The sequence below is a fragment of the Cyclopterus lumpus genome, chromosome 6 (assembly GCF_009769545.1).
Source record: "Cyclopterus lumpus isolate fCycLum1 chromosome 6, fCycLum1.pri, whole genome shotgun sequence".
Lineage (NCBI taxonomy): Eukaryota > Metazoa > Chordata > Actinopteri > Perciformes > Cyclopteridae > Cyclopterus > Cyclopterus lumpus.
The window spans coordinates 16,724,049-16,749,623 of record NC_046971.1 but is presented as its reverse complement, the minus strand read 5'-3'; the positions used below and the strand labels follow the sequence as shown (position 1 = coordinate 16,749,623).

General features: G+C 43.0%; 1 protein-coding gene across 2 annotated transcripts in view; it reads right to left on the bottom strand.

Annotated features, from left to right (window-relative positions):
• Positions 1-14,073: 14,073 nt before the first annotated feature.
• The window catches only part of trim44 (tripartite motif containing 44), a 41,795-nt gene continuing 30,293 nt past the window's right edge, over positions 14,074-25,575 (bottom strand). For both annotated transcript variants that reach the window (XM_034535330.1, XM_034535329.1), the window contains exon 6: positions 14,074-16,922. In XM_034535330.1, the coding sequence (XP_034391221.1) occupies positions 16,838-16,922 (85 nt within the window). In that variant the 3' untranslated portion in view covers positions 14,074-16,837. The remainder of the gene's footprint in view (positions 16,923-25,575) is intronic.

The following is a 25,575-nucleotide window of genomic DNA, read 5'->3' as shown; positions in this document are numbered from 1 at the left end:
AGGGTGGGTCAGTGGTTAGCAGGTCTGTCTTTCAATCAGGGGGTTGGTGGTTCAATCCCCGCTCTAGTCATTTTGTCCTTGAGCAAGACACTTAACCCTGAATTGTTCCCTGTAGCTGTGTCTACAGTGTAAGAATGTAACATGATTGTAAGTCGCTTTGGATAAAAGCGTCAGCTAAATGTAATGTAGTGTAAAAATAAAGATATGAGCAGGCCTAGGCAAGGAGGGTTATTGTTTCTAAAATCTAAAACACTAGTAGAAAGAGTGAAATATAACCACAACGAGGCAGTGATAACATCATTACGATAGTGTATTAGATTAGTGTATTAGATTAATGTTAAATCCCATTTGGCTGATGTCCAATCGTTCTTATACATAATTAAGTATGCTAGGCCTACAAAGGGTCTCTGTAACACAAACTTGCTTAAGAAATATTATATTAAATACTATATTATATTAAATACTATAAGAAATATATATTACAAACCAATATAATTATAAGTACACACATATATGTGTGTACTTATATAGTGTCCCATAATCATATTGGTTTGCATGTATATATTGTGGTCTTACATTGTATGTATCAAATGTGGCTGATGTGTCTCTTGTTCTGTTTCGAATGCACAACGATATGCATGAAATGATAATACAATTACATATCAATACATGTAACAATATATATATATATATTATACAATCCTCCTCAGTCATCAGCTGCAATCCAGTGTGTTCCTCTTTGGTTCCTTCAAAGACAATTAAGCAATCATTTTATTATGTATCCAACAATTAGACATTGATGACAGATGCTGTGTATTTTTATATCAAAGAGTACTTACTGTGTTTTTTAGCTCCAACAAAAAGGTATTTGGTGAAGCCAAGACTAACAGTCAACTGTAACAAAAAAATGACGCCATCTAACAGTTAAGAAAGGTAAAACGCAACAGCTTACCATCATTTTTTATTTGAAGACTCCTTCTGATGAATGCTGCTGAGACAAAGTAACCTTTGGAAAACACTGAAAATTAAATACAACGTTGGGATTTTTAAATTGCACAGGCCTTTTTTTTGGCCCCACAACAAACATTATTTGGTAATTGGATAAACATCCTGTTTACTTTATTATATCCAGGCAGGAAGGATTAAAAGTGCCCCCTTCATTCTGTGTTGTTATATATGTGAGATAATAACTTATTATATTCAATCTTGGCAACACGAGGATGGGAGGATGGGGCCAAGCAGCTCTCTCATTTACATTTTATATTTTCTGCATCACCATTCATCCCCCCTCCTTTATGGCTTGTATACAGGAACATATTTTTATATTACAGAAATATTTATGCTTCACCAGTATGTGCCACACCAAACAAAATGATCAACCAGACCAATATTGCTTAGTTATTTTCAATAGGAATGACAATATTTTTGAAATAACTAGATATGGATGGCACAAGGGAAAACTATTTGGAGCATTCTTTTAACACATGGTTTGTCTTGATGTAAGTTAAAAAAGGCAAAACAATGTACAACATCAAAGCATAGAAGAGTGTTTGGTGGTGGCACAGAAAGCAAGAGACAGTTGCAGAGAGTGAGACAGCTTCTCTCTAGCTGTACTCCTATACAAACTAGTATAGTAACTTCCACACATAAGGAATTCAATATTTAACAACCCAGATGGACCACTGTTAAGCCACTGATACAGACTTACAAAACAGCTGCGAGGCAGAAAAGACAGAAGAATGTATCGTCACGTTTTATATTGGCATTTTTACACCAGTTTAAGTTGAATTGAATTAGAGGGAGAGGGTAGACAGGTAGAGGGACACAGTGACAGGAGGCTTCACCTATCAAACCTCTCTCCTCTTTATCACAGAAGTGCAGCTGTGTGCAAACAGACAACTGTGCTTCAAACAAGCCCCCCTTCTGATAGCATGCTAACCTGGAGGCCTACGATTGGGATGAGTCCCAATATCAGACTCCTCCAGCTCGCTTTATATTCATCCACACACTGCCTCATCAAGCTAAAGCCTTGTGCAGACTCAAGCTCCAGTGGAGGGTCTTAGCATGTCGCTCGAATCTGTGAAAACATTGTGAAAGATTCCCGCTTGATAGATGCTGCAAGGGCCTGTCGTCCTCATATCCCTCCAATGCTGCATGCAGTGTCTTATTGCCTTATGTATTTCATTGGTGAGACGGCTGTGCACTGCGTAACCACTCTTAAAGTGGCCACAGTTGGCAGATATGCATATCTTAATGAGCCAACAAAAGCATACACAAGCCTCCTCAGCACAAACCCTGAATACAATCAACACTAATAAAACTAAATGCTTGCTGAGGAGGAAGATGATTTGTCAGTCAATGGTAAATGGATTTCATTTTGCTCCCCTGGAGTTATCATTAATGTTAATGCCGAGCTGTTTCAAATTATACAGCCTGATGCATGAACCACAACGGTATAATCTGTTTTTGAGAGGGGGGGCTGCAAGCCAAAAGCAGAAATGGGCTCAACTATGTTCCTGATTGACGCATTGTTTCAGTTATGACCATCAATTAGTTTAGGCTATCTTTAAACAGCTCAGACCTAATTAGCCGCTGGCCAACAAATGGACTCATTAAGGGACATTAAACTCTAATATGAAGGTTGTTATTGACTTAATCGCAGGAGAACCCAATTAGTAGTGAAATTTGGAAAATGACTCTGAGGTAGTGAGACAATCTGATTGGCGAACGGGGGGAGGGGGGGCGAGCGTCGCAACCTGGGATGACTTTGCCTGTGGGTGAGTGGTGGCATTGAGAGAAAGAGAGAGAGAGAGAGATTCAGCCAGAGATGTAGCGAGAGGTAAGGGAATGCGTAACAGGAGCAGCACAAAGGGAGTCTGTGTGAGAAAACAGCGCTTACAGACCAGTAGGGAAGCAGAATGAGGAAGGAAGCCGGCAGGCAAGAAAAAGTATCAGGGGATGAATGAGGGAAGTGAGAGATGAAGAAGGTCTTAGTATAAAGAGACGAGAAGAAAAAAATCAGGGAAGATATTGTAATAAAGAGAGAGATGGCAAACGAGAGGAGATATGAATTTGAATAAAAATCTTATTTTACAGAACCTTTAATGCAATGTGTAGGGTAATGCTAAATGTAAACATACTGTAACTCCGCCAGCAAGGGTTGCTGAGTTCACTGTCACTGAGAACTCTGCTAATATATCACAAGATCTGATGAGAGCGTCAAATGTGGGCGAGCGAGCCTTAATACCACTCACAGAGCTTCAGCATGACGTGTCCTTGTCATGTCGGAATGCCATCGAGGTAGCTGCGATATGCCACGGCCCTTAAAGGACTGGCTCATTCTCTGGCGCGAGTCTCTTGACATTCATTTTACATTTAATAACCAGCGCACCGATGTGAAGGACATCTCTGTTTGTGAGTGAGTGTGTGAGTCAGAAAGCAGCAGAGAGAGAAACAAACAGGGGAAGGACACCGAGGGACAACACGCTTATGATTTCGGCAAATGTTTCTGCTGGTCCATGAAGGAGTTGATTTTAGTGGAGAATATACAGAAGAAGAAGAGAGAAAAACACACACACACACACACACATACACTTATGTGACCAATTGAATTGAAACACATGCACAAACACACTTAGTTATACGTTCTTGCATAATTGCATAATTTTGCCAACACTCAGTCTCCTTCATGCTCCTTTAAAGGCATTAATTGAATAATCATTCAATTATGTGACCATTGGCTGGTTCCACTGACATTAGTTAGCAAAGCTGACGTCCAGCCTGGCGGCACAGCAGGGACATCAGATAGGCATCAACAATTGAATCAGAGGGAGGCAGAAAGGGTAATTTGTGTGTGTGTGTGTGTGTGTGTGTGTGTGTGTGTGTGTGTGTGTGTCAATCTATAAGGCCCAGGCAGAGAATCAAACGAGGAACAGATATTGATTTGGGATTTCAGAGGCGAGGGCCGATAACAATTTGAGGGAGAAGCGCCTGCAGCATCGACAATTACTTTCTTAATTAAGCTCGACAAAATGATGTACAGATTAGAATAGGGTGACACCCCAAATTACAAAATACAAGTGTGAAAATAAGTATGTTAAATATAGCATTAGCATAACATTATTGGACTGGAAAAAGCAGGCATGTGAATATTAAAGAATAAGATCCCTCCTTGGGCTATTTCACTAAATGTAAATAGCCGGTATGTTAATGTTAACATTTATTAAAACTCACAGAGTAAAGGTAATAATGGACCCTCACTGTACAACAATGTGAACAATAATAATTCACGATTTAAAATGTAATTTAATTATTTACATTTAACATTAAAATATAGACAGGAAACCAGACTATGTACAGTCATTTAAGTTGACACCAGTCAGCAGTTGTTTCTGATGGATAAAGATCCAAATGAGCCCAACAAATAAAGGTGGAAGAGTCCTGACTTACTCTGTGTGGCTAACTGTCTCTCAAGGCAGCAGTAGTCCATTACCACGTCTGCTCTCCAAACAACAGGCGGTGGCATTTTTAAATAACAGCCTCAAACAAGGTCAAGTCCAGGTGAGCAATGGGCAATCTTCTCTCACTTACACGGAATTAGTAGACAACTGCAACCACCCATCAGGGTTTCAACCCTCAGATTGTGTGCCCTCTTTAGGCAAAATATAAACTTATGTTTGTACAATGTTAGGTGTCAAACGATATGATGAAAGTATGGCCAACGAAGTCCAAACGATGGTTTATTATATACAGAAACACCAGGGGCCGTATGTCAGAATGAGGCTCTGTTGAGGTGCACTGAGCTCCATGCAGCTGGGGCTGGTGAGAATGACATTAGTTTTTGCAGGTAAACCATATTATTGGATTGAAATGCTGACCTGATGATGGCATTCAATGACTAGTCAGGGGGGTACAAACGTGTCACATGTCATCATAAGGGGTGACCGCGGTAAACTGTGTGATAGTTGATATAGGTATATATGTTGTGAAGATAGTTTATAAAGATTTTTTTTTTAAATCGGATAAAGGAAAACTTTGACCTGCTGGTGGCGCTGAATGCTGAAAAGTTAGAGGTCAGGTGAACCTGAGTATATGGAGCAATGCAACATCACATTCAACCATATTCGACAGCTGTTGGGCCAATTCACACAAAACCATGATTGCCAACCTCAAGGTGGCACTAAAGGAAAAGCCAGGGGATAACCAAAGTCCTCAGTATTCATCACATGAGGACCACTAATGTCTGTATTGCATGTTAATCCATGTGGATCAAAGAGGTGCACCAGCTGTTCAACACTGCCAAACGTGGTGTTTGTCCTCACTCGGAGGTAAAGGTGGAAGCGACATGACGTAGTGCTGCAAAACCCCTGGAGGAGGAGAGGCCACATCCTTTAACGTCAACACGGTAATTTGCCCTTAAACATAACCAAATACTAACCATAAAGGTGACACATCAGAAAATGTTCAACTGTTCTTTTGGAAGACGCAGAAAACAATGTGTCCCTGCAAGCTTGTTTTCTTGTGATGCTTTTGAAGGCACTGTGAGGACTTTCTGGACAGCTCACAAGCACCAGAATTGAATTAAACTCAACAAAGCATTAAGAGAATTGTCTCAGGAAGTATTCTCGTTCATCCTTTTTCAAGACATTGAGTGCTTCCTTGCTGCATAATGTCCACCTCTTCAATTATATGTTCTTTCCTCTGCCAGGTGTTGCAAGTGTCGTCTCGATAAACGGGTGTTCACATTCAAGTCAAAAACTCTGGTTATCAAAGGCAACATTACGGTACAATGGGATTAAACAGAATAAAATAACTGAACCTATCACATTTTTGCTTCACTCCCCATTCTACATGAGTCTGGACACACGTGACCAACTTACCAGACAAAATATAATACATTATTAAAGAATAGAAGGAGAGGGGGTATCACAGAGAGTGAGCCAGAGAGAGGAGGAAAACGAAGGACAGAAGCATCAGGGCCAGAAGGTCATGTGATGGAGTGAGGCCAGGATGAAAAGAGGCACCAGTGCTCCCAGCAGGCTTGCCCTGTTTCATAGCAATCATTCTGCTTGGCCCACTGGTCACACCCGCAGGCTGTCTTCGTTTAGTGAACCACCAACTGTCGTAGGTGGTTTTTTTAAGGGCTAAAGTTGGCCACCCACATGCCCTGGTCCTATTCTGCATTCTCCATCAGATTGCATGGTGCCCCAGGCCATATTTGTGTTTGATTTGCCAGATTTGCAGGAGGGTAACATTGAGAGCAACCTTGAGAATATTACAGAGGGGCTATATGTCTACGTGATGAACAAATATGCACAGCATCGGTGAGTGAGTGACGTGTTTGAGCAATTTGAAGTGTGAATTAGAATATAAAAAGGAGCAGCGGACAGCTATTGAGAACAAAAGAAAGTTGGAGCAAACAGGGAAGAAATAATTGGTTCATACATAAGATTCAGCAGTCACGTACATGAATATAGATGGTGTGTGTGAAAATGGGGTTAGGAGGAAAGGGAGCATGAAATATCTTAACTAAACAGAAAGTTATGGGCGTTAGGATTAGGTTTCATCGAGGATGTGATAGAGTGGATCATGTGTGGAGCTCAACACTGTTCTAGAGACTGAACACAGGGGAGGTAAGAGGTAGCAGCACGGCCTAAAGGTTTCTAGACCGAAATAGATTGTTTAGGTCTGGGTGCAGCTCGAACAGGGAGGAAGACTGGACGCTCGGCACAGCCAGAGCTTACTTGTCAGGCGGGACCAGTATGATCTGCTAGACTCCGGTCTATTAAGCAACACCACCACTGGATTCTAACTCACTCCTGGTTGCTCTGGGCTCTGATTGGAGCAGCAAGAAGAGAGGACGGAGAAATAAGGGGAAGGGCAAGAAGGTGGCAGGGGAGCTGAGAACCGGGCCTTTGATCACACGGTGGAAGAAGCTAAATGCCCACTGCTGCAGGGCCCCGGCCACAAAGCACCATGGGAAATATTTATATCACCCGCTCAGCCCAGACCTTCTCTCTCAACATTGATGGCTCCATCGTCACCCGCTCCACCCAGGTACCTCTGAATCATCCTCAACCCCAACCTCTCTTTTCTACCCCACGCCAACCACATCACAAAACTGCCACCTCAGGAACATTGCACACCTCCGGCCCTCCCTTTCCTCTGCCACCACTGAAATTCTCATCCATGCCGTCATAACCTCCAGACTTGACTACTGCAACAGCATACTTTAATCCTTAATAAACTTCAATATGTTCAGAACTCTGCCGCTCGACTGCTCACCTCCACCCGTCGCTATGAACACATCACCCCGGTCCTACGCAACCTTCACTGGCTCCCGGTCAAATTCAGGATAGACTGTGGTGAGAAAATATTACTCACCACCTACAAAGTCCTAAACAACATGGCCCCTTCCTACCTTTCAAACCTCCTCCCCCTCCACGCCCCAACCCGTTGTCTCAGGTCCGCCAGTGCAAACACTCTGAAGACCATCAGGACCAAGCGACGGATCTGGGGTGACAGGGCCTTCTCAGCTGCTGCACCCCTCCTCTGAAACGGCTCCCACCCTATCTTTATTCAAGCAAGGCCTCAAAACCCACCTCTTCAAAAACTTGCCTTCACCTGCTAACCCCTGCACCCTACCCTCCACTACATGACTCACTCCGTATAGCTTCTCCAGTTCTTTCCTTTTTACCAACAATTGTTTTGTTTGTTCTGTCCTTGTCTTTCTTTTTAGTTTTGTTCTGTTTGTCTAAGTCCTATGTTAAGTATTATTAAGAAATGTTTTTGTTATGTTGCCTTTCCTTGGGCAAACTCTTTGTTAGAGTCGCCGGTGAGGAGCTATGGGGCCATGACACACAGTGACATGGGGGGATACCAGTCTGCACACACACACACACACACACACACACACACACACACACACATACGCACGCACGCACACACACATCAGTCAGCACTGACTCACTGACAAAGGGAGGTCGGTCATCAGAAGCATCTCAACAATAGACATCCTTTGAGGCGTGAAGGGGACATGTTTCGGAGTCTAAACATGTCTCCGACTGGACGACATGGAGCCGGACATTCCAATTCAAAGTGGAAATGTTGCGAGGCAACGTGATTCACCAATAAATGAGTCCACCGACACACAGGACATGGACTCAAAACACACTGCAACGTCATGAGAATGGAAGTACAGGTAACGGAACGTTTCTCAGCAGTATTGTTAAAGTTTCTAGCGTATCTCCCAATTCTCTCAAGCAAGCCCGAAGCTTACCCTGCTGGCTGAGTGTATGTGTGTGTGTGTGTGTGTGTGTGGGCCGATGGGGGTTTCCCACCTGCTATTTGGAGGGAGGAAATGTGAGCGTGGAATGAGCTTTGATCGTGTCTAATCCTCAGAGGAGGGGGGCCACCTCAGCATATCGGCAGTGGAAGGTTCCAAATCCAGAATGTAGACAGAAGGGGGCGTGTCGGTGCATGTTGTGTGTGCAACAGCTTAACTAGAACACACTTGAAATGATTATTTATGAGCTTGAAGTATTTGTGATGATGTATTTTGTTTTGGAAGTGGAGAGCGATCCACCCCATAACATTTGAGGGGGCGACTAACTGCCTTCTATTGCTAAAGCGCCTTCAGGCCCCAGCATGCTCTGTGAAGGTCAGGTGGGAGCAGAACGAGCTGGCCTCCGTCTTTGTCTCCCTGTGGATACTTTAATTGAGAAAGTCTCATTGAGTACCATTGTTGGTGGCGCCTGGGCTCAGACACATGCTGAGCCTGACCTTTCATCATGAGAACAATTAACATTAACGCCGGATGCTTATTCAATCAGACGTTTCTTCGTTATTATCTTAATGGCCACCTGGGTATCGTGGTCAAATTCAAACTGGGTTCACGCACGTTGTGGCCTTCGGTGTGGTGAGGTGGACACGGGGGTTAAATGAGCATCCTGATTCACAGGCTTTAACACGTCTCCTCAAAAGGAACCACAGATAGAAAGATGTTGAATACGAGCGAGGGAAGAACGTTTTATTACTCCCCTCAGTCACACACAAAGCTTCCATGAGGATTCAGTGGCACTATGACTCAAGCGCGGCGCGGCTCTCAGAGACAAACACGCTGGTTATTTATTTTCCTCTGAGTTATCAAGGAGGGCTCAGTGCCACTGGTGCCATCTTTCTGCCCATTACCTGCCACGCAGACATGTTCATGGAGATGGAGTGGTCACGTTTCAAGTGATTACATACATTTTGTCAGAGGCTGACCTTTGGAGGTGCAGTGTTCTCAAGTGATATAGTGTGTGCGCACAAGAGAGAGGAAGCGCTGCGGGTGCTAAGATGTATGTGAAATGGTAGCAGCACATTCATAAGTTTATGTGTTTGGTATTCCGCCCACAGAGATCACAAGGCCCCTCTGAAACAGTCCCAGCTACCTTGGGACAGCTCCAGCTCTTACTTCACAGTCCCCCGGTACGCTGCGAGACCCTGCAGGGCACTCAGAAGGGTGGTTAAAATTGGAACACATTCATCTCAATCCCCTGCCTGCCAGCACTAATGGATGTTGGCCTGTTTTGGAGAGACAATGAAATCGAAGAGAGAGACAGGGTTGCAGGCTCCTGTGGCGTATATGTGGTGGACATGGGTGAAAAATGCAAACACATTTAATCCCTTTGTGCTACCGTGTGTATTATTCATGATACGATTTCAACAGCAGCCTTCTCTTAGCCTTGAAAGCAAAGCTCACTTCCCACCGTTGTTTCTCAGTAGCCCTGATGTGTCAGTTTACTGCAGAACAGAATTACTTTTCATTCCGCTCCATCTCCTCATTGTCTGCCCTTTATTATAAACCCCATGTAGGATTTCCTCTACAAATAAAAGATGCATCAATAATGCTAAAGGATGATTGAATACGGACTCCTCGGCTACAGAAACGTGGCTGCCTAGCTGGAAATTGAATAAAAGTGATTAAAAAAGCTCCTTGAATGCAATAACACCTGCATTTATGCTATAGGAGCTCTAGCTACACATCATACAACATGTTCTATCTGCAATAGAATCGTGAACCAGGTGAAGAACCTGACTTGTTTACAGTTTTTTTTTATTTGTGTACGTGTGTATGCTTTCCAAACCGCACCCCCGTTCACACTCTGCTTGTGATGCTTCTCTCCGCCTACTGTCTTTTTCTGCAGAAGAATATCACCTCTCGAGACCACATGTTTATTCTCCGCCATAAAAAAAAGAAGGTAAATCAAACACAATAACCGACTGAAACATCTGCCGTTCCAGTTTCGGATAAATCCATAAAAAATCGCAAGCCCCAAACAAAACAACCTTTAAAATGTATCTTTTTTTTTTTTTCTTCTCGTGTCTTATACTTTTAACAAGGAAGCACTGTCGCCTCGCAGCAAGAGGGGCTGGGGGTTCGGATCCCGGTCTGGGCGGTCCTTCTGTGTGGAGTTTGCATGTTCTACCAGTGTCAGCGTGGGTTCCCTCCGGGTTCTCCGGCTTCCTCTCACAGTCCAAAGACATGCAGCTTAGGTTAATTGGACTCTAAATTGCCCGTAGGTGTGAATGGTTTTCTGTCTCTATATGTGTCTTTTGATGGACTGGCGACCTGTCCAGGGCGAACTCCGCCTTCGCCCAATGTCAGCTGGGATAGGCTCCAGCGCCGTGCGACCGTAAATAGGAGCAGGTCGGATAATGGAATGTCAATAGGGAGTTTGTTGGCTACGGTACATCCAGACATACTATCTGACACTGTGGGGTATTGATTGTAATCAGTATCAGGAGCAAACTCTAGGTTTCTATGCAGAGGAAGAAGTACATTCAGTGTTTCCCCTTGAACAGAGGGCATCAGCACATCTGCTATAGATGCAACTGTTGGTTCTATATGTGTCTGAGAGTACAAGTGCAGCAGCACCAAAGAGGTCACTGAACAGGAAACGGAGAGGAGGACCAACAGTTTGACAGAAATGACTGAAAATCTTGTTCTTGAATCAGTTCAAAACAACATCTACAACAACTCTTATTGAGGGAGAGAATATTTGGGAAATACTAGACGTTCAGTTCACTGCATCCCATCAGGATCTGATGGTTTTCAAATGCGTGTCATCATGATTAAGCAGTCACCGCGGGGAGTCTGCTGAAGAAACACTTTGTGGAGGCGGGGAAGAACTAAATGGATAAAATCATGTTCACTGTACAAACTCTTAAGGATATTGACATTCCTGCATCAATATCTTCTTACGTTTTTTTTTTTTCTTCTCCATTTCCCTGTCTAAACTGTGAATCAGTCCCCTGTTTGTGCTGTATCTGTTTTGATCATAACAATCAAAGTGGCAGGACGACTTTGTGAGAGGGATTCACGTACACACGTGATCGTTTGTTGGGTTTAGATGTTATGCTTGTAATTGCATCGTAGCTGTTGTTAGTATATAATAGTATTGACTTGATCAGTATCGTTAAAAGTAAATAACCTGCGTCATAATTTAAGGAGCAGTTTTCTGTGATTATTTTGCGGATGTGTATTGTGACAATAGCTGTATATTGTGACCTGAATTCAAAAACACACATTTTGAGACTTCATTTATAGTTTAGTTCATTATTATTAATATATGTTAATTTGGTTTTCATACTTGCAAACATAAACAAACACAAGTAAATGTACATTTGAATGTGCTGTTTAACCAGAGAGGCAAAAGTGTACTGTACAATGTCTTTCTGTTCTGAGAATGGTTTGAATAGGGAAAGATACTCCAACACAATCGTCCTACATAACTTTCCAAAGTTTATTGCTATGACATCCTTTGGGCCCACCAAAAAAAAAACTCTACTTCTGGCAGCAACTTGTGCAACCTTGAAATAGAAAACTCGAGCAACACCTGCCATGTTATACTTCATTAGTCACTGCATTTGACCCATTTAGCAACAGTGTACAGCCTCAAGGAACCAAGTCAAGGTCTCAGGCCAGGTTGTTAGTCAAGTGAACATATGCTTTCATCAGATGAAGCCAAAACACCAACGCCTGACACACACACACACACACACACACACACACACACACACACACACACAGGTACATTTCACCAAGGTGTGTCACGCATTCCTTTTTATGACTCAAGTCTGCATCATTTTGAGCGTCTTAAGTATAAATGGTCAACTGATTTCCCTGGTTTCCTTCCAAATGCCGCCTTTGATTTATTTCGGATCATTTCATGCTAAACTCTCCCGTCTCCATCTAGAACAGCTTGATGAATGGGGGCCACCGACACTAAGCTTCTAACTGAAAGAAAGACATTTGTATAACAGCAGGCGTTTAAGCCGTCCACTCTGGTGTATGCGAGTCTACACATTATGCAAAGCGATGGCATTTGAGCTCCCTGTATTAGAGGGGAGGGATCACAATATTGTATAAACAGTTTTCCAACTACTTGTGAGCTATACAGCAAAGTATATATATATATATATTTTTAAAAGCATGTATACTGAATTTACTGTATAATCTGGCAAACCCAATGAGCGCAGTACACGTTTGATGTTCGACAATGTCCCTGATAAAACTGCTTATGCCATCCATCTCATCAAACATGGAAGTGTGTATCTAATCTCGTAGCCTCGGGGTGGACCTGGAGGCCAGACGGCTGCACCCTTCCTCACCTCGGACCAGGCCAGAGCAATTACTACTACTGCTTCATACACAGATCGGTGTCACCAACGCAATTAACAAGCTCCGGAGGAGCCCGGGCAGCGAGGAAGGGACAGACTGTGTACACAGCATGAATGATGAGAGGCATGAGCAAGGATGGGGAGCGGGGGGGAAGCAATGGAGGGGGAACCATGAGTGGAGCAAGCCAAGCTGACAGGTTTCTGTGAACAGTTAGTGGAGGCGGACGGCAAACTCAATCTCCGGGATTTTAATACAACATATCGTTTTTTAGATGTCGTACGCATGCAGACATATTTGTGTCAACAGAGAAATGTGATATGCCCTTTTGATATTACAATGTAGACATATTGTTTTCTATTCCACGTACCTTTGGGCAGAGATTTTATTTTTTTTTTAAGAGCGAGCATGCAAAGGCTATATTTTGCCTCCCGCTCCTTTATATTCCACATTCATCCTTTTTTTGTGAGGATGATTCATCACAGCTGTGACAGAGAGTATAATGTGTTACAGCTCCCAGGAGGAACAGCCGTAGGTGTTATCTAGGCGGGATGTTCCTTTTATTCAGAGGCGCGTTCAATTATCAGCTGGAGGAAACCGAGCGCCCCGCTTCCTTCCCACTGCATCCACGCCATCATGATTGTTATCACCTTGCATGTGACCAGCTGCATGTCTCCCCATTGCACGCTTAAGTCTAAACTCTAATCGTTATTCGAAAACCTGGTACGAGCGTGCTCATCTGCGGCTCTTTTCATCACAGTATGCCCTCAGTCTTCGTTTTCCCCTTCCTTCTCCTACGATTCTTTTACTTGTCGGAGTAGGATGCTCAGACAGGAGGCGATTGCACAGAAATTAGAGACAGGAGCCCGAAGGTGTCTTTGCTGACTCGGGGATGTGAGAGTGATGGGAGCTGTCTGGTGGAAAGATGGATTCCTTGGCCATCTCGTCTCCACCCAGTCATTGTTCATAAGTCTGGGCTGCCAGACAGCTGTCTGTACCTGTCGAGTCTGACAGATGCCTGCTGTCAGTCACTCTGAAATGGTCCACAATCTGTGGCACCTTCTCGCTGGCTGGATCTTACGTGAGCCAAAACTCGACGACTGGGAAAAGATTGATTTATTTCCCATTAGCCTCAGGAGGTGCTACAGCCAATTGTGGAACACAATAACTAAAATGGAGACAAGCTTGAGCTGTAAGGGAGAGTTGGGATTCAAAATGCAAACAAAAACACAAAGAGAACTTCCATACGAGTGAAGTCCTTTTTTTTGTAGTTATGTGGTCCCAAAATGCAATAGAAACCCACAAAAGGAAGCACAATGTAAAACTCAAAAAGATATGACATGAGTGATAATAGTAATAGTCATCCCCGTTTGGGTGGATGGTTGAACTCAAAGCAAAAAGTGGAACATGAAAAAAGCCGGGCGAGCATCTCTTGACTGATGCCCATTTATTTTGCTTTTGTATGTGCGTGAGTAAAGAGGCCGAGGGGAAAGATGAATAAGAAAGTGCATTTACTGCTAGACAAGCAATGCATAATCTTGAGTGGTACAAGAGGTGTGGGCCTATGCAAATAAACTGTCTTTTTTTTTTACAGGCTAAAGCACAGCTGCTCCATTACTGTGAAACCAGACACCAACTGTCTTTTAGATGATGGCAGCAAGAAACAGGCTCCATTAAAAAGGCGGGCAATCAAAGATGCATCACCACTAGCAAGCATGTCACGTAGCTAATTCAATCTCACAACCCATGAAGCAATTAATTCATGTCAATACAAATACACAAATAGTTTTCTTTTTTTGCCCGCCAGAAAATTGCAGGCCTTACAACTGTGCTTTGTGTTCATTGTGCCTCTGAGTGAACATGCTCAGTGAAGTGGACCTGGAAGAACAGGTGTAATTGGGTGTGGAAAAAAGGGAACCTTGTGGTCTCCCCAGCTAAATTAGATCAGACAATCTTCTTCTATCCATTTCCTCCCCAGACAACAGGCACATTGTCCCCCATCGGGTTTGTTATTATCTCTATGATCATGCCAGAGTACAGGTCGATGACGGCATAATAATAATAATAATAATAATAATTATTATTATTATTATTATAATAAGAAGAAGAAGAAGAAGGATTATTCTCCGAAACCAGCCTGGGGGACACACACCAAAATATACACATGAAAAAAGAATCTCTCAAAGGGTTTGAGTGCTCTGGTTCCTGGTCAGTCAGCAGTGGCTTAGCGAATGCTGGGGATCAATGCCTCATGCGCTACATCATTAAGCCCCATTATTTCTGTACAGGGAAACTCACCAGGGAATGCCAACCCAGATAGCAGCCAGATAGCAATGACCACCGGCTAAATGACTTTCTCAGAGTCAATATCTCAACGTGGAGAGCTCAGACGTGCTGAAGAAGCATGAAGCGGCTCTGGTAGAACGCGGGAGTGAAGATGGAGTGAGCCACATAGTTCTGCTTTGAGAGAAGTAAAGTGAGAAAGAATAATTAGCAGAGTAAAGACAAAGGCTTTCTGATTGAGGCCGCAAGTTGATGAAAGTGGGTTGTGGTTTTTCTGGCTCCGGAGGAATAAAAGCAGTCTGCATTTAAAAAGACCCAAAGAGCTCTCCTGCTCCATCAACCCCTCTTTGTTTCCAAAGCTACTCTTCCCAGTCCTATCGGGACGGGTTCCTGATTTGCATTTTGATGAAGGAGAACTAGAAGTCCTCCCCTTCCCCAATCCCGTCTTTACAGCACTTCATCTCTCTTCCTGTCTCCATCCATCCTTGCATGCCTGCGAGGTTTTTTGATATTAGTGTCTTGGGTGACTGATGATATTCAGGTGCTTGCAATATATAATAATGCAGGAATTGAAAATATGAATGTCATGTTCAACATCCAATCTAAGAAACTGCCTTTTATTTTTAGATTGAAGACAAAAAGAGACAAATAAAAACAAGAAGAAATATTAGACAGTCAGGAGTCTGTTACACGAGAATAAAGACTGAGCCTTTTGGAGTCATTTCAATCGGCTGTTGACACAGACATTTCCCTTGGGTGCGTGTACAACTCTCAGTGCTTTTTAGTACAACGCTACAGCACAGTGGAGTCATGTTGTTGTCGAACATGTCCCACATATGATGAGTGACACCACTTTCAATTTGGAATTAAAGGCAACACAATCAATCCCGTTAAAAACAAAGTGCTGACACAGACGGACTTGCGGCGGCACATCGTGAATGAAAGCCACGGCCGAGTGGGTCAAGGTAGAAAGTGCGCACACACTCGTCTGGATCGCAATCTGTCATAACCCGCAGATTGGCCCGGAGTAATGAGCCTTTACATTACAGTGCGTAGGAAGCTGATACTGCTGGAGTGATATTTTGCACAGTCAAATTATAGTTTGATTTTCACCTAACAAAGACTCAGCAACATTCGCCAATCAATAGGTGTCAAAATGTCCCCCCACGACCGATAATGGATCCGACAAGCACAAGGAAGTCCACTCAAATATCCACGCATAAAGAATCAGTGGGTAGGGCAGAGGGTGAAGGGAAAGGAGGGGTGAAGGCAACAGGATGATGGAAAGTACACCATTATAAAACATAAGCACACTTAGGTTTCCTCTTTTTTCTTTTTTTTTTCAACAATCAGAACATAACAACGAGTACAACTTTGTAATAATTTCTCGATGACGTAAGGCATTGTGGCATCTGACAAAAGTTTACTTTTTCATGTCCCAGGAAGGTCTGAATGTTTCTTAAAAAAAACGACAGAAACAAAATGACATTGTGCACACAAAGTGTGAAGAGAACCGCGATACATAATTCCCCATTTCTGACATCTGTCGGGCTTAACAGATGCTCACCAGTAAGCCAAGGAGCGGACTGATTGAGCCTGATGGTAATTCATAGCACAAACGTGTGTGCTTCAATCAAAGAAAGTTAGTAGCTAGTGAGAAAAAAAAAAGAAAAAAAGTACAAAAGTTGGGAGCACAGAAAGGACGTGGCCATCCATATTTGTCACATCAACTCCCTTGAAGGTCAGCTCACTGCCAGCAGGCACCGCGAGGGGAGGGGAAAGGAGACGGCTGACAGAAGGAGAGGGCCAGTCTGACAGCTCAACGGGGCCGACGGCTGGCCGAAGTAGACGTTGAAGGACAGGGGAATGTAGGCGGAGTCTGGTCTGCTGGTATCAGGGGGCGTGGCCCATCGAAGGTCCCGAATCATTGTCGTCAAAGTCCCGGGGGTCCATGGGGTCTGCCCTCGGCTCTGGTAGCCTGAAGAGAAAAAAGGAGCAAAAAAAGAACAAAGACAAATTATACCCAGAGTAAGTGTGTGTATGTGGTTTTGGTACGCGTGGGACAACCCTCAAAGTCTTCAGTCTACCTTTCAAACTCTCAAATTAGAGTGGGTGATTGTTGAGGAAAGACTACCGAAGAAGGTTTTAATGAGTTTGACCTTGTTTCTGTCAAGTTGAAAGTGTGTTTTTCAAAGCCCAGAGAGGTAACGTCACTGATGTCTAACAGGAGTCGGATGGCTTTGAGTAGAGTATATTAACTGTATGTTTAGTATGTTAAGAAATTAGATTATGTGTAACACGTGTCCACCTGGGTGTCATGTTTCCATCAATCCCAGCTGCAGAAGATAAATACCTGCTAATACCAACTGCTGTAGAGTAATTTGTCCTGGGAATGAATGTCGACTGTAACCTTTCCCACTAAAGATAAAATCCAGATGTTCATGGGTGTTAGTGTGTTTTTTTGGGGTCCAGTGGGAAAGGAGCTTTGGATGACTTTCCAACTCTTCTCTCTTTCACAAACACACACATATTGTGGAAATATAATACTAAACCTTTGTGAAATGTAATCAGTTTCAATCAAGCTACGCCTTAAGTAGAAATCATCCATTATGTCGGTTTTATATGAGCAGCTCTGCGGTGACAGAGACTAAATTGCAGGGACCTGTAGCAATCAGAGCCTGGCTGATAGATTCAATTTCACTGGAGACAGTCTGCGCTAATCATATGCTCTAATTGGACAATGTCGTAAGGGTGATGGAGCTCTCCTCCTCCCTGAGATGTACCTCTCCTCTCCTTCTCATCCCACCCTCCCTCTATCCTTCTTACTACAATTCTTCCCCATAACTCTATGGTACCTCCCTTTTCAAAACACTACGCGTCAGCGCGTTTTGCTAAACACACACTTACCGTGCAGGGATGCTGTTTAAGTCAATGGAATTCAATTCACTTTAGAGCTATGTCGTCTAATTTCACCTTTAAATGTTTCTTCTAAAACAATCACTTCCTATGACCTTAGACAGCTTGTTTGCATTTATATTTGTGAATTTACTGTCATCCATCGCAGCAAGAATCAACAAACATTACTCCATTCAAATCTGGGATGTCATACTGATGCAGAGTTTTAAAATGGGCACAAACTGTAGTAGAAGTTAAAGTGAATCGCTGTGGCAGCTTGATATAAAACATTTGTGTTTCGAATCCTTTACATAAGGAAGCGGTTCATTGATAGACTCCATACTAACTTGATTGACTGTAATATTATATCACTCCCTGAAGCACACGTATCTGTCCATCTCCACTGCTCTAACTCACTTGCTCATCACTGTGCTGCTTCTTGCTGCACAATATCAGAAAGAATATTCCTGTGGGTTTAACAGGCTGCGATATCTCTCAGAGTGCTGCTCCTCGAGTATTCCTGTCTGACACACTTCTGTTGGCAAAAACAAAGAGCTGCTTCCGTTCCCTTCCTGCATCCCCTTGAGGAGCACACCATCACAGCACAAGCTCGCAACAAGACATCTCATCAAAGAGCAGCCACTAATAAGTGCACGCTTGCACACGTAAGCAGTCGTAAAACATTTTGTTGGCCCGCTCAATACCAGATGGATGGATTCCAAAGTGCCTGGTGGTGAAGTTATAGACAACTCTTTCAGGTTCTAACAAAGCGGGCGGGCGGACACACACACACACACGCACACGCACACGCACACGCACACGCACACGCACACAAAAGTGCTGTTCCCAACTATTTTTAGCACAGTTACCACTTGTACTTTCTGTAACACACACACACACTTTATTGCGAGCACAAGGCATGAACGTGTGCATTGAGCTAAGCCCCGCCTGTCGGACATGGTGTTTAGGGCAAAACATTATATTCGAGTAAGGCAATTTCATCTTGCCTCTCCAGTCAACCAAAACAGTCAACCCCTGCTCTTCGTAAAAAATAATTACAAATATATTTTATATGTCACAAACCAAGGCCTCCACTATGGAGGCAAATGAACTATGTATATTCAAACAGTCCTTGCTAAGCCTTAGGACAAATGGATATAACAACTTGTTTATTCCGCCTGCAAAAAAAAAAAAGGCCATTGAGAGAGAGAGAAGAGAAAGAGACAGAGAAAGAGAAAGAGAGAAAGGCAGCGATTGGGGTTGTTGGGGGCGAAAGACAGAGTGGAGCTTCAACATGCAACAAAATGTCAGTGGGTGGGTGATAAATTCCCTACAAGTTAGAGCCCTTGCTTTGTTCTCTTTTTCTGTCTGTTCATCTTCTCTGGCCTAAGTAGAAGATCACTTTGCTCTGTGTGTGTGTATGTGTGTGTGTGTGTGTGTGACTGGGTTCTTTCCGCCCATGACTTATTCATACGCTTAAATGCAGTCGATGTATTATTGATTATGGCCGATCGTTGCCTCCTACCCTTGCTGTGACCATGTCCTGCGGACAGGGGGGAGCTGAGGGGCCGGGATGCCTGGTCCAGAGCTCACTGTCTGGGCTTCAGTAGCACATCCTGGCTGCCCCTTCGTGTTGATGGATGGATAACAGCCCTGGAAATTTGGAAGACTGCATATGTGTGCGTGTGTGTGTGCACGCTTGTGTGTGTGTGTGTGAGAGAGATAAGATTGTAGATGGGACTGATAGACTAGAACAAAGCTAATCTTACTAATGTCCCCTTTCAGAGTGAAAGAGAAACGTTTCTCGATTCGCCCTATGATGAACCCATCAATCATGGGAGAAAACCTCTGGCTCACTATGAGGAAAACAGAGCGCGGGAGCGTGCAGCATGCTGCCGAGACTTTGACTTTTGTCTCTCTCACTCTATTCCTGTTTTGGCCTCAACCTGTGCAGCCCTCTGGGAGATAGGAGGAGGGAAGGGGTCCTTGCCCTCAATACGTTTGAATTCCCTGCTCTTGGCAGAGAAGCTGCAAGACTCCTAAGTCATCATCCGGAAACACTCCCATTGCGCCGTGGCAGCCTTGCCAGTTTGATCCAGCCTCATTGCCATATGAATAATCATGCTGCGGTAGCTCGGATATGCTGAATGAGTTTGAGGTGTGTGTTTGAAAAAAAAAATGGAGAGAGGCGAAAAGCGAAGAGCAAACTGGGGGTTTCTGCAAAGAGAGTGAGATTCTTCTTACTTAAGCAAATAAGTTGCATTTACAAACAGAGGTGATGTCATCGAAGCATAATCCATCACATAAGGCGGCAGGGCACACTGTAAGCCCTGGAGACCTATGAGGTTTGGTCTAATGAGAGAGGATACTTGATACTGATGGAGCCCACGAGGACAGACTCTTCAGAGAAGCAGTGCACTCTGCCACTACTTTACTTGCAGGATGATTTAACACTATAAACAGTTTGCGACAAGAGATGACTGTGATATAGAAAAAATTATGAAATTAAAAAAAGAGTAAAAGAGAGAGTAAAATGACCGTAGAGCAAGAATGACGTGAGAGAGTGAAAGTGAAGATTACAACAAAAAAAAACTACCAGGGTCGGCAATCTAATGTAAAAAAAAAAAAAGGAGAAAAAAGAAGAAAATACATACTGCTATTATGGAGTACTTTACCGTTGCTGCGCTAATGCTCTGCTGAATCTAACCGGCCATTGTCCTGGAAAGGTTTACGTCTGCCAACTCCCCCCCACCCTCTCTCTATGGATTTATGCCCTTTCATCTGACAGCCCTCTCTAGGGGTGTGTAATTTAGAAATAGCCCATGTACACACACCTTTCATTAGGAGCCGCCCTGTGATCTTCCTAACACTTTGCACTGCGATGATCCTGTCAGCTAGGATTTGAGATACGGATGTATCCTAATAAGAGGAAATGTGATGGGAAAACCGAAGAGGGCAAAGGAGTGGCATGGAGACGTGGGGTAAGACTTTAGGAAGGAAAAGGACATTTATGAGAGCTTCCAGGAAGGTAAAGATCAGAGAACAAAGGGAAGGGGAGCCAACGTGTTCACAGGAAATGGCAAAGAAAAAAAAAGACTGATGTGCAAGTGTGGGACCCATGACTAATGCATTTGTCAGGACTTTCTATTAAAGCTCCATTGTCCCAGATTACCCGGGCCATGATCATTATGAGGTGCTCTAATACAAAGAGCATGATGAGAGCGCTGCAGGGACGCAATCAACAGTCTTGTTAATATGCGGCTCCAAGTGCAAGAACTTTCAACTCCTGAAATGAGTTGTTGCTACTTCACAAAGGAGACAATGTTGGGCTGTCACCAGCTACTGCAACTCGGAATTACAATGTATAACAAAAACGCATCAATTTACAAACCAATTTCCTTTGTGAATATATTTGCACAAAAAGCCAATCAAAAAAGCTATTGTTCATTATTGATAATTGAATCCTCTATAAAAAAAAAAAACATTTTACTTCAAGTCAAATAAAAGCATTTTACAGTTAATCACTTTTATACAAACAAATTGGCTATTTTAGACATTTCAATTGGGTTTAATAAGTATGCGTGCTGCTGAAACTCTGCCTCAAATAATAAAAATGTGGTTAATTTAGCAACTGATACAATAAAAATGAAATTCCTCCAGGGACTATCACCAAGTCTGAGAAAGAGCGTTAGCTTGAAGCCTCACATGTGGATGTGCTAATATATTACACTTAGTCTTTATTTCTATTTTCATTGAAGTCTTTTTTTGGTCCAGCACCTGCCAACAATGGCTTTAAGATGTGTGCGACCACTCGACACTGGTTGTAATTCAAACATTTGCTGGGTCTGTGTCTCCACTGGTTTTAATCTCGTCTTAAAGACAGCACTTACTCAGAGATGCCTCCTGCGGTACCCCGGAGGTTTGTGCTAGATCCATTCCCCAGTTTTCACAGTTATACACACACATGCAGTTTATAGATAACACATGACCTGAATATGATGCCTTCTATCATTTTCATTTACCCTAAAAATGCATCTCAAAATGTTTCACAGCTAAATGACAATAATTCAAGACATTCTAATTGTAGCTTTTTTTCACAGTATGGCTTTTCAAAGCAGCACTGATCGCTGCTCCTTACCTCATAATTCACGTTTGTCTGAGCTCCGTACCACTACAAAGCGTCCTTGGCTAACAACACATTGCGAGTGTAATTCACACCGGCATCTTCTCTTGATTAGACGGCTGTAGCTCTTTATTCTCTCCTGGAGAACCATTATCAAGCGTCACTGCAGCACATTCAAAATGCAGCTGCTCAGGTTTTCACTGCAGAAAAATAAATGAAAAAAAAGCATCTTGCCCTGAATTTTCTGTTGCTTACTGTACCTGCTATTTTTAGAATTGGCCATTTCAAAATGTATGTGATTACTTTAAAAGCATGACTGGGGCACAGACCTGCAGACTACATCTGAGATGCACACGCTCAGAGTTTTACAAAGTAAACTGCAGACTAAAAGTGACCATGATCTGCAATCAAGGCTTTGATACTTTAGAATAACATGCCTGAAGAAATCAGGCTCGAGAGTTGAGTAAAATGTTTCAAGTCACTTCTATAATATGCATATTTATTATGTAAATTGTTAGTAAGGACTATTTTTTTTCCATTTCTTTGTCTTTAATAATTCATCTTACGTGCAGCTCTGGTTTATTCATATTTTAAAACTTCTTTATAATACACCATCTTCTTCCTCTGGTAACGGAAGGCAGAAAAAGAAAACCTCAGCGAGTGTGACAGCGTATCGAGGAGCGAGGACTCTAGGTGGTCCCAGCTCTGCAGGTGTTGGAGGAGGATGGCAGAAGCATGGTTCACAGCTTGGATTCTATGACTCACAAGAGGATGAACTGCTGCACAGGAATATATACCGAGAGGCGTAAATATGCCTTTCAAATGGATTATGTGACAGTCGGGGTCACAAATAGGTGACATGCGGAACTGATTTTGGATTAACTTTTTTGTTTGCCATAAAAAACAATAACAGTTTTGGTTTGCCCAGACTTATCAACTAGAAAGCTGTTTGGAAACTTTCCTCCTTAAGCAAAAATTGTAGCCGTGTCTAATGTTCTCAGATGCAGAAATACACCCCCCCATATACTGCGCAAACCAGACACACACACACACACACACACACACACACACAGGATTCAGAATGTTAGCAAATTGCCTTGAGACAAAGAAAACAACCACCATGAGATGGGCCTAGAATCTACACGGGTGTCGAAACTCCCGGGAAATTTTAATGATGAATCCGTAAAAAATGTCTTTATAGCTCGCATCTCTATAACAACCCCCATTGAGCCACGGTCGCAGCAGTATTGTCTTTGTTTACATGATTATATTTCCTGAGGAGAAGAATCTCCTCAGCCCAATAAATTACCATCTCCACACTGACCCCAGCCAACTGCATACACTGAAGAAGAAATAGTGTCATAATTGAATCTCTAAAAAGCCAAAGCTCACCTGACCAAACCGGGGAAAGTGTTTAATCTCGTCAGTTTTGAAGCAAGTCTTTTTGTTACTTCATTTCCATTTGGGATGGAACTGTTCAAATCCACACAAATGTAGAATTTACACCTGCATTTACATGAATGTAATTATTGACTTCATCTGAAGGCCTGAAGGTGTACGGTAGAGAGCGAACCAGACTGCCGGACCAAACCGAGAGCCTCCCATCATATGAGGCACGTTCTGAGCCGACTGAATAAACCCTACAAACAGTGAATGTCTGCCTCTTTCAGAGTCACTGGTCTATTCATACTGTTCAGTGGAATCGTCTTTACACTGAAAAACAATGCAACACCCTGTGGTGTTTCCATGCTGTTCCACAGAGTTAATCAGTTCACGGAGGAAGTGAAGAGACAAGGCACAGCAACAGACAATGCATCACGGTACAGGGGACAGAGAGCTACAGGGGCTTTAATGTGAGTGCAAAGCAGCTTATTCATCAGTGCAAAATTGGAAAAGCAACGATAAATCCATTTTATCGTCCACCATGATGCATCGCCTCAAATAGACCCCATTCAAACTCATGTTCATGCATGCCATTATTCTGAAATGTGCATCAGAAAGTGCGGCGCATACCACTCCAACCGAGGATTGCGTGCAGTCAACTCACTAGATGGTGCCTGTATTATGCCAAGAATGCCTTCTCCTGCATACAGACGGCGGACAGTGAGGCGGAAAGGTCGCTGGAGCAGAATAAAATACTGTGGCTGGTGTTCAGCCAATCAGAATGATCACACAGGTTCATCTGCGCTGCAGCAGGTGAGAGGAGTTGAATGAATACTGTATCCCTCCATGAACTAATTTCCCACTCCCTTTGACACAGGTACCTGCCGTTAATCATACAGAGTAATTAATGCACAGCCATTCGAACGAGAGCATTAAACCACTGTAAAGACTCAATCTTACATCGGCTCATTTAGAGATTTTTATATATTTGTGGCCAAGAGGCCGATAGAGGAATTAATTGAGAAGAATTACAGCAATCCCATCCACGTAGCCCACAGAAATAGAAGTGCTCATTAGAATGTGAAATTATAATTGACCATGTATGGACCATACCTCCTTTAAATCCCCCTCTCGCTGAGATGCAGCTGGACAATAAACAATTATCCTGATATCCCATGTGTGTAGGCGCAGCACAGTCCCTTCCATTTCCAGGGCCATTATACTCTTGGTCACAAATTAAACGCCAATGAATGACGTTAGGAACATTCCTTAGAGGAGAGCCAGGAGGAGATAATAAAATCACCTTAATGGTTCCCCCCTGTATAACAAAGAGAGATGGGTGAGAGGACCGACATGTCGCATGTAGTCTGCTAACAAGAGGTTTAATTTTCCTGAGAATATACGGTTTCATTATCTGGTATTATTCATTCGACTAACAAATATGCGGCTATTCATTTTTAAAACAGTCAAAGCCAGATCCATAAAGAAACCCAAGGGGTTTGAGGATGAATGGCTCACTGTGGTCTACGTCTATTGCGACGCTGGTGATACAAAGTAAATGTTCCCCCTTGATGTCAAACTGAGCACCGTTTAAAGACTGCAGATGAAATAGGATGCAGTGTGTTAAAAGCTCGGACAAAAGACTGGTTGCTACAACACTGCTAAAAGCTTAACTGATGGTTTAATAACTTAAATGGAGCTAAACAAAAAAACTGGAACCATTTTGCAAAAAAAGAAATACAAATCTAAAAAAAATTAAATAAAAATGAATAAAATCAGTGAAGCATTATTAAACACTGAATCGCAAGCTGCACATCTGGCCAGATGCCAATCACTGATAAGAGAAGCTACTGCTGTACACTTAGCCATGGTAACCTACGTCCCACATGTCAATGGAGTCACTATTTTGGCTTCAGGCCAAAAACTATGTGAAATACCACCATACATAAACTCTTGCGAAGCATATTCATGTTCGCCAGGAGATAAACCCTTTGCATAGTTAGCAATGAGGCCTTTCTTTTAGCGCCACTCTCAGGCCAAAATTCTTGTCATTTTCGTGGTAAAAATCTAATAATAGCGATAGATGTCTCTGCACGTTGCCTCCAAGCAACACATTTGTTTTCTGGACTGTAAAGAGCATTCCAGCCTCACAAGGCGGTTTAAGTCTTGGTTATAATGTCCATTAAACATAAAAGCACAACTTTTAATAATGCAGCTCCTATTGCCCAAT